Source organism: Lagopus muta, unplaced genomic scaffold, assembly GCF_023343835.1.
Source record: "Lagopus muta isolate bLagMut1 unplaced genomic scaffold, bLagMut1 primary scaffold_189, whole genome shotgun sequence".
NCBI lineage: Eukaryota > Metazoa > Chordata > Aves > Galliformes > Phasianidae > Lagopus > Lagopus muta.
In genome coordinates, this window is record NW_026040232.1 from 1 (window position 1) to 10,607 (window position 10,607).

General features: G+C 62.9%; 1 protein-coding gene across 1 annotated transcript; it reads right to left on the reverse strand.

Moving 5' to 3' along the window:
- Window positions 1-8,831: 8,831 nt before the first annotated feature.
- LOC125687750 (uncharacterized) lies at window positions 8,832-10,533 on the reverse strand. Its single transcript, XM_048933004.1, has 2 exons — window positions 9,556-10,533; window positions 8,832-8,893 (listed from the first exon to the last, which is right to left on the reverse strand). Exons 1-2 carry the CDS (start codon window positions 10,531-10,533, stop codon window positions 8,882-8,884), a joined length of 990 nt encoding a protein of 329 aa, XP_048788961.1. The 3' UTR covers window positions 8,832-8,881.
- Between the last annotated feature and the right edge of the window lie 74 nt (window positions 10,534-10,607).

The following is a 10,607-nucleotide window of genomic DNA, read 5'->3' on the forward strand; positions in this document are numbered from 1 at the left end:
CCCGGGCCTAACAGGGCCTAACCGGCCCTAACCGGGCCTAACAGGGCCTAACAGGGCCTAACCGGGCCTAACATGGCCTAACCGGCCCTAACCGGGCCTAACAGGGCCTAACAGGGCCTAACCGGGCCTAACAGGGCCTAACCGGCCCTAACCGGGCCTAACAGGGCCTAACAGGGCCTAACCGGCGCCTAGCTAAGCCTAGGCTTAGGGTTAGGCTTAGGGTTAGGGTTGGGGGATGGAGGTGGGCACCTCACCGGCCGGGCCGCCTTCCAGCTCCGCCCCCCCCCTTCCTGCTCAGCTCCACGGCGACCTCAGGCGCGGGCAGCGCCCTCCTCCTCCTCCAGCCTGTGGGGGGCGCACTGCTGGGTATCGCCATGGCCCCATATCCACCTATAGACCCGGCCCCATAGCCCCACGGCCCCATATCCACCTATAGACCCGGCCCCATAGCCACACGGCCCCATATCCACCTATAGACCAGGCCCCATAGCCCCACGGCCCCATATCCACCTATAGACCCGGCCCCCATAGCCCCACGGCCCCATATCCACCTATAGACCCCGGCCCCATAGCCCCACCGCCCCATATCCACCTATAGACCCGGCCCCATAGCCCCATGGCCCCATATCCACCTATAGACCCGGCCCCCATAGCCACATGGCCCCATATCCACCTATAGACCAGGCCCATAGCCCCACGGCCCCATATCCACCTATAGACCCGGCCCCATAGCCCCACGGCCCCATATCCACCTATAGACCCGGCCCCATAGCCCCCACCGCCCCATATCCACCTATAGACCCGGCCCCATAGCCCCATGGCCCCATATCCACCTATAGACCCGGCCCCATAGCCACATGGCCCCATATCCACCTATAGACCTGGCCCCATAGCCCCATGGCCCCATATCCACCTATAGACCCGGCCCCATAGCCCCATGGCCCCCATATCCACCTATAGACCCGGCCCCATAGCCCCACCGCCCCATATCCACCTATAGACCCCGGCCCCCATAGCCCCATGGCCCCATATCCACCTATAGACCCCGGCCCCATAGCCCCACCGCCCCATATCCACCTATAGACCTGGCCCCATAGCCCCACGGCCCCATATCCACCTATAGACCCGGCCCCATAGCCCCATGGCCCCATATCCACCTATAGAACCGGCCCCATAGGCCCCATGGCCCCATATCCTCCATATCCCCACATCCCCACATCCCCATACCCCCACATCCCCAGATCCCCCATATTGGGGTGGATATGGGGTGGATATGGCTGCGTGTAGGAGGAGGCAGGGGGAGAGTGTAGGGCCGGGGGCTGTACCCCCATACCCCCATACCCCCACATCCCCCATATCCCCATACCCCCATACCCCCATACCCCCATACCCCCATACCCCCATATCCCCATACCCCCATACCCCCATACCCCCAAACCCCCCATACCCCCATATCCCCATACCCCCATACCCCCATACCCCCATACCCCCATACCACCCATTCCCCCATATCCCCATACCCCCCATACCCCCATATCCCCATACCCCCATACCCCCCATATCCCCATACCCCCATATCCCCATACCCCCCTACCCCCTTACCCCCATACCCCCCATATCCCATACCCCCATATCCCCATACCCCCATACCCCCATATCCCCATACCCCCATACCCCCATACCCCCATACCCCCATACCCCCATACCCCCATATCCCCATACCCCCATACCCCCATATCCCCATACCCCCATACCCCCATATCCCCATACCCCCCTATCCCCATACCCCCATACCCCCATACCCCCATACCCCCATATCCCCATACCCCCATATCCCCATACCCCCATATCCCCATATCCCCATACCCCCCATACCCCCATATCCCCATATCCCCATACCCCCATACCCCCATACCCCCATATCCCCATACCCCCATATCCCCATACCCCCATACCCCCATATCCCCATACCCCCATATCCCCCATACCCCCATATCCCCATACCCCCATACCCCCATATCCCCCCATACCCCCATATCCCCATACCCCCATACCCCCATACCCCCATACCCCCATACCCCCATATCCCCGTACCCCCATATCCCCGTACCCCCATATCCCCATACCCCCATACCCCCATATCCCCATACCCCCATACCCCCCATACCCCCATACCCCCATATCCCCATAACCCCCATACCCCCATATCCCCATACCCCCATATCCCCATACCCCCCATACCCCCATACCCCCATACCCCCATACCCCCATATCCCCGTACCCCCATATCCCCGTACCCCCATATCCCCATACCCCCATACCCCCATACCCCCATACCCCCATACCCCCCATATCCCCATACCCCCATACCCCCCATATCCCCATACCCCCATACCCCCATACCCCCCCATACCCCCATACCCCCATATCCCCATACCCCCGTACCCCCATATCCCCATACCCCCATACCCCCATACCCCCATACCCCCCATACCCCCATATCCCCATACCCCCATACCCCCATATCCCCATACCCCCATACCCCCATATCCCCATACCCCCCATATCCCCATACCCCCATACCCCCATACCCCCATACCCCCATATCCCCATACCCCCATATCCCCATACCCCCATATCCCCATATCCCCATACCCCCATACCCCCATATCCCCATATCCCCATACCCCCATACCCCCATACCCCCATATCCCCATACCCCCATATCCCCATACCCCCATACCCCCCATATCCCCATACCCCCATACCCCCATACCCCCATATCCCCATACCCCCATATCCCCATACCCCCCATACCCCCATACCCCCATACCCCCATACCCCCATATCCCCGTACCCCCATATCCCCGTACCCCCATATCCCCATACCCCCATACCCCCATATCCCCATACCCCCCATACCCCCATACCCCCATACCCCCATACCCCCCATATCCCCATACCCCCATACCCCCATACCCCCATACCCCCATATCCCCATACCCCCATACCCCCATATCCCCATACCCCCATACCCCCATATCCCCATACCCCCATACCCCCATACCCCCATACCCCCATATCCCCATACCCCCATATCCCCATACCCCCATACCCCCCATATCCCCATACCCCCCATACCCCCATACCCCCATACCCCCATACCCCCATATCCCCATACCCCCATACCCCCCATACCCCCATACCCCTGGTCCCCATCTGTCCTCACCTGGGCCACATCCTCACTGCCACCAGAGTCACCAGGACCAGCAGCACCACAGCAAGGGCAGCAAGGAGCAGAGCAGCCACCACAGTGAATGCCAGGAGGTGGAGAGAGCTGGGGGGAATGGGGGGCAATGAGGGAGCAGCACCTCATCCCATCCCATCCCATTCCCATCCCCACCCCATCCCATCCCATCCCACCCCATCCCATCCCCACCCCATCCCCATCCCATCCCATCCCACACACCATCCCATCCCATCCCACCCCAATCCATCCCACCCCCATCCCATCCCATCCCATCCCATCCCATCCCACCCCATCCCATCCCACCCCATCCCATCCCATCCCATCCCACCCCATCCCATCCCCCATCCCACCCCATCCATCCCACCCCCATCCCATCCCATCCCATCCCATCCCATCCCACCCCATCCCATCCCACCCCATCCCACCCCACCCCATCCCATCCCATCCCATCCCACCCCCATCCCACCCCATCCCATCCCATCCCAACCCATCCCCTTCCATCCCATCCCATCCCATCCATCCCATCCCATCCCATCCCATCCCATCCCATCCCATCCCATCCCATCCCATCCCCTTCCATCCCATCCCATCCCATCCCACCCCATCCCATCCCACCCCCATCCCACCCCACCCCATCCCATCCCATCCCATCCCATCCCACCCCATCCCACCCCATCCCATCCCATCCATCCCATCCCATCCCATCCCATCCCATCCATCCCATCCCATCCCATCCCATCCCCTTCCATCCCATCCCATCCCATCCCATCCCATCCCATCCCATCCCATCCCATCCCCATCCACCCCATCCCATCCCATCCCATCCCCACCCCCATCCCATCCCATCCCACCCCATCCCACCCCATCCCATCCCATCCCACCCCATCCCATCCCACCCCATCCCACCCCATCCCATCCCATCCCACCCCATCCCATCCCATCCCATCCCATCCCATCCCATCCCACCCCATCCCCATTCCCATCCATCCCATCCCATCCCATCCCATCCCACCCCATCCCATCCCACCCCATCCCACCCCATCCCATCCCCATCCCATCCCATCCCACCCCATTTCCCACCCCGTCCCCATTTCCCACCCCATTTCCCACCCCATTTCCCCACCCCCATTTCCCACCCCATTCCACCCCATTCCATCCCATCCCATTCAGCCCTTCCATGACCCTTCAGATCCCTTCCCTCCCCCCATCCATTCCCTGCTCCCCACATCTTTCCAATCCCTTCCACCCCATCCCATGCAATGAAATCAGCTCAGTGGGGGCACATTTAACCCCCCCGCCCCCCTCTCCCCCCCATGGGATTCCGGACCCGTCGGCTGCCATCAGCTCCATCGAGGCAGAGCGCAGCGTTGCCCCCATCAGCTCCGCGCTGCCCGGCCGTTCGGCGCCGCTGTGGGACGGCCGCTGTCAGCTCGATGTCCCCAACACGGCTCTCAGCTGCGCCTCTCGCCGGGCCGCCGGGCCGAGGCTGCGGATACACGAGCGCCTCGCTGCTCCCCTGTGCCCAGCCGACAGCGTTTGGCGTTTGGCTCCTCGCCGTTCCGCGCTCACGCTTCATCAGGACCTGAAACGTGGGCAAAGGGTGGGGGTGAACGGAGTGATGCTGTTGTGTGGGGCTGAGCAGCGCGGGGGGGGGAGAAGGGATGGGGCTGAGAGGTGGGGATTGAGGGTGGGGGTCCGGGATGGGGGGCAGGGGTGGAAGCGGGATGGGGGGCAGGGGGTCGTAAAGGGGGTTCAGAGGGGGGGATCGTGGATAGGGGTCAGAGGGGGGGTCATGGATAGGGGTCAGAGGTGGGGGTCAGAAATGGGGTCAGAGATGGGGGTCAGAGGTGGGGATCACAGGTAGGGATCAGAAATGGGGTTGGAGATGGGGGTCAGAGTTGGGGGTCATAAAGGGGGCTCAGAGATGGTGACCATGGATGGGATCAGAGATGGGGATCAGGGATGGAGATCAAAGATGGGGATCAGAGATTGGGGGTCAGAGGTGGGGGTCATAAAGGGGGCTCAGAGATGGCGACCATGGATGGGGATCAGAGGGGGGGATCATGGATAGGGGTCAGAGGTGGGGGTCAGAGATGGAGATCAAAGATGGGGGTCAGAGATGGGGGTCAGAGGCAGGGATCACAGGCGGGGATCACGGATAGGTTCACAGATGGGATCCAGGGGCAGGGCTCAGGGATGGGGCTCAGAGATGGGGGGTCAGAAATGGGGGTCATAAAGGGGGCTGAGAGATGGCGATCATGGATGGGGATTGGAAATGGGGATCATGGATAGGGATCAGGGATGGAGATCAAAGATGGGGATCAGAGATGGGTTTAGGGATGGGGGTCAGAGGTGGGGGGTCATAAAGGGGGCTCAGAGATGGTGACCATGGATGGGGATCAGAGGTGGGGATCATGGATAGGGGTCAGAGATGGGGGTCAGGGATGGAGATCAGAGACAGGGAACAGATGGGGGTCAGAGGTGGGGGTCACAGGTAGGGATCAGAGATGGGCTCAGGGATGGGGTCAGAGGTGGGGATGGGTTTTAGGGATAGGGCTCATGGATGAGGGCTCAGGGCTGAGGCCACAGCTGGGGCTCAGGATGGAGCCGTGGGCTTTTGGTCATCCAGAACAGCACAGAGACGTTGCCATGGAGTCAGGGCAGCAGGGGACCCCCAGGACCCCCAGCCCCAAGGCTCTGATCGCACAGAGGCCGCAGGAGCCGCTCTGCATTCAGCAGCACAGCAGGAAGGATCCGGCCTCCCTGCATTGCCAGCCACTCTCTGCCCGTGGCCCCACGGCGGCTCCCGGTCCCACAAAAGGTGCTGGAAAACCCCGAGGAGGGAAGGGGAGAAGCAGGGAGCAGCGCTGGGATCCCGGCCTGAGTGATGCAGAAACGCTGTGAGAGAGAAAGCAGAAGGGCTGCAAAGGGCTGAGGAGGGCGGTGACCCGGCGTGGGGACACGGGAAAGGGGAAGAGGAGAGGCCAGGAAGGAAGCTGGCATCAGCCGGAGGACAATGGGGGGATGAAAGGGCAGCGAGCGGCTGGAGGCTTCCTGGGGAAGTGGGGAGAGGTGCTGCACCGCTCTGCAGGGCTGGGAGTGCAGGGCTGGGAGTGCAGGGCTGGGGAGTGCAGGGCTGTGCAGGATTGTGTGCATGGCTGTGTGCATGGCTCTGCATGGCTGGATGTGCATGGCTGGGAGTGCATGGCTGTGCAGGGCTGTGCAGGGCTGTGCAGGGCTGGATGTGCACGGCTCTGCAGGGTTGTGTGTGCATGGGTGGGAGTGCAGGGGCTCTGCATGGCTGTGTGCAGGACTGGGAGTGCAGGGCTCTGCATGGCTGTGTGCAGGGCTGTGCAGGGCTGTGTGCATGGCTCTGCATGGCTGGATGTGTATGGCTGGGAGTGCATGGCTGTGTGTGCATGGCTCTGCAGGGCTGGATGTGCACGGCTCTGCAGGATTGTGTGCATGGCTGTGTGCATGGCTGGGAGTGCAGGGCTGTGCATGGCTGTGTGCAGGGCTGGGAGTGCAGGGCTGTGTGTGCATGGCTCTGCAGGGCTGTGTGCATGGGTGGGAGTGCAGGGCTGTGCATGGCTGTGTGCATGGCTGTGTGCAGGGCTGGGAGTGCATGGGTGGGAGTGCAGGGCTGTACTGGGCTGGGAGTGCAGGGCTGTGCAGGGCTGTGTGTGCATGGCTGTGTGCATGGCTCTGCATGGCTCTGCAGGGCTGGATGTGCATGACTGGGAGTGCACAGCTGTGTGTGCATGGCTCTGCAGGGCTGTGTGCATGGCTGGGAATGCACGGCTGTGTGCCTGGCTCTGCATGGCTGTGCAGGGCTGTGTGTGCAGGGCTGGGAGTGCAGGGCTGTGTGCAGGGCTGTGCAGGGCTGGTTGCATGGCTCTGCATGGTTGTGTGCATGGCTCTGCAGGGGCTCTGCAGGGCTCTGCAGGGCTGGGAGTGCAGGGCTGTGTGCATGGCTGTGTGTGCATGGCTCTGCAGGGCTGTGTGTGCATGGGTGGGAGTGCAGGGCTGTGCAGGGCTGGGTGCATGGCTCTGCATGGTTGTGTGTAGGGCTGGGAGTGCATGGCTGTGTGTGCAGGGCTCTGCAGGTATGGGTGTGCATGGCTGTGTGCATGGCTCTGCATGGCTGTGCATGGCTGTGTGTGCATTGGTGGGAGTGCAGGGCTGTTTGCATGGCTCTGCATGGCTGCGTGTGCACAGCTCTGCACGCCTGTGTGTGTGAGCATGGCTCTACAGGGCTGTGTGTGCCTGGCTGTGTAGGGCTGTGCATGGCTGTGTGTCTGCATGGCCTTGTGTGTGCGTGTGCATGGCTGTGAGTGACTGCATGGCTCTGCACGGCTGTGTGTGCATGGCTCTGCACGGCTCTGCACGGCTGTGTGTGCATGCACGGCTGTGCACACGTGTCTGCACGTCTGCATGGCTGCAAGCACGCACACATCTGTCCTCTGGCAGGCGCTGCACGTGTGTGCACGGGTGCGAGTGCGCGCTGCAGGAGAAGGGCGCGCTGCTCTCGGTGCTGCACGGAGCTGCACCTCAGCTCTGCGCTCACAGGAGCCGCACGGGGGCCGCGAAGCCGCAGGGTTCCGGGCTGCCCAGCTGCGTCCCAGCGGATCGGCACGGCGATCCCACGGCTGTGGAGCCCCGTCCCCGTTCCCCACCGACGGGCACGACGAGACGCGGCTCTGGCCGCCCGCCCGCCCCCACCACGTGCGCCGTGAGCGCGGATGGCGCCCTCCGTTCCGCTGCTTTCCATCGCCCCCGCCGTTCCCGTGCGAAGCTCTCAGGGGGGTGGGAAAGGAGAGGCGCCGTCCGTCCGGGTTTGGGGGGCAGCGCCCCATTTGGGGTCCCCCCCCCCCTCCGCCCCGAGTGGGGACCGCGCCGCGCCTCTCCTGCGCTTCCTGCGCCCGCCTCAATGGCCGGAAAGCGCCGCCACAGCGCCGGGGAAGCGCGGACGGGAGTCACCCTCCGCCCTTCTCTTCCCCTCCCGATGGCTGTGGGGAGCCGAGAGCGCGATGCTACGGGGCCACGGCCGCGCACCAGCAGCAGGGCGCTGCTTTGGGTGCAAGAAATGGGGGCAACGTGCGCGCCGTGCAGCACGGGGGGGTGCGTGCAGCGCTGCACCGAGCGGCAGGACGGCTGGAGCGTGCGATGGGCGCCCAGCGAGCAGCACGAGGAGCTGCCGGGTGAGCAGCTTTGTACGCATGTGCCACGTGCAGCCCGTGAGCAGCACGAGGAGTGCGCCGCGAGCACCCAGCGTGCAGCAGCAGGGCCGTGCCATGAGCACTGTGTGAGCAGAACAGCAACTGTGCCATGTGCGCACCGTGCGCCCAATGAGCAGCAGCAGGAGTGTGGGTGCAAATGGGAGCCCACTGAGCAGCACGTGTGTGCCACAGGATGCCTGGGAGCAGCACGAGGTGCGTGCCATGAGCACCCCATGAGCAGCACGAGGTTTGTGCCATGGCAGCAGCATGAGGGCTGTGCCAAGAGCAGCCCAGGAGCAGCACATGGTGTGTGCCACATGGGGAACACGAGGTGCACCCAAGGTGCAGCACAAAGCGTGTGCCACGTGTGCCCTGTGAGCAGCACAGTGTGTGTGCCACATGCACCCCACGGTCAGCACAAGACCTGAGCCATGTGCACCCTGTGAGCAACACAAACTGTGTGCCATGAGCGCCCTGTGAGCAAACACGAGAACTGTGCCTCGTGTACCCAATGAGCAGCACAAGACCTCTTCCACATGCATCCTGTGAGCAGCACAAGGACTGTGCCACGTGCACCCTGTGAGCGGCACAAGAAGGATGCCACGTGCACCCAAGGTGCAGCACAAGACCTCTTCCACGTGCACCCTGTGAGCAGCATGAGGATTGTGGCTCGTGTACCCCATGAACAGCACAAGACCTCTTCCACATGCATCCCATGAGCAGCACAAGGTCTGTGCCACGTGAGCAACACGAGGACTGTGCTACGTGCACCCAATGAGCGGCACAAGAAGGATCTAGGTACACCCAAGGTGCAGCACAAAGTGTGTGCCACGTGTGCCCTGTGAGCAGCACAGTGTGTGTGCCACATGCACCCCACGATCAGCACAAGACCTGAGCCACGTGCGCTCCATGAGCAGCACAAAGTATGAGCCATGTGTGCCCTGGGAGTAGCACGAGGATTTGCCATGTGAGCAGCACGAGGTCTGTGCCACGTGCACCCAATGAGCAGCACCAGAAGGATGCCATGTGCACCCAAGGTGCAGCACGAGGCACATGCCACATGCACCCCCACAGTCAGCACAAGACCTGAGCCACATGCACCCCATGAGTAACACGAGGATTGTGCCACATGCACCCAATGAGCAGCAGCAGGGCCGTGCCATGAGCACTGTGTGAGCAGCACAGTGTGTGCACCACATGCACCCCATGATCAGCACAAGACCTGAGCCACGTGTGCTCCACAAGCAACACAAAGTGTGTGCCATGTGTGCCCTGTGAGCAGCACAAGGTCTGTGCCACGTGCACCCGATGAGCAGCACAAGAAGGATGCCACGTGCACCCAAGGTGCAGCACAAACTGTGTGCCATGAGCACCCTGTGAGCAGCACGAGGATTGTGCCACATGCACCCAGTGAGCAGCACAGTGTGTGTGCCACATGCACCCCATAATCAGCACAAGACCTGAGCCACGTGTGCTCCATGAGCAACACAAACTGTGTGCCATGAGCACCCCATGAGCAGCACGAGGATTGTGCCTTGTGTACCCCATGAGCAGCACGAGGGCCGTGCCATGAGCACTGTGTGAGCAGCAGTGTGCGCACCACATGCACCCCATGATCAGCACAAGCCCTGAGCCACGTGTGCTCCACGAGCAACACAAAGTGTGTGCCATGAGCACCCTGTGAGCAGTGCAAACTGTGTGCCATGAGCACCCTGTGAGCAGCACGAGGATTTGCCATGTGAGCAGCACGAGGTCTGTGCCACGTGCACCCCGTGAGCAGCCCCGTGTCGCACTTGGGGACACGCTGGGCAGCCCCTCGAGGACCCCAGAGCCACACTGTGCCCAAATGAGCGGAGAGAACGCGGTGCCCGAGGGCGGCACAGAGCACGGCGACATCCAGCGCAGGCTGGGGTCTCCGTTTGGGGGCTGTGTCGGTGCATTTCGGCTCTGCCGGTGGGGCCGGGGGGTCGGAGCGCAGAAGGGGCTTTTTCCTGCGGGAAAAGCTGCAAGAAGAGCCTTGGAGGGGGGGGGCGGAGGACTGCGGGTGCCCCCGCTGCACGGCATGCCGCGCTCCCACCCAGCGTGGGGAGGCCGAGCGGAGGTTTCCGTCCCGTCCCGGCCCGGCCCTGCCTCCTCTC

Coding starts and splice junctions, on each gene's coding strand:
- LOC125687750 (XM_048933004.1), bottom strand. CDS start 10,533: ATGCCGTGCAGCGGGGGCACCCGCAGTCCTCCGCCCCCCCCCTCCAAG.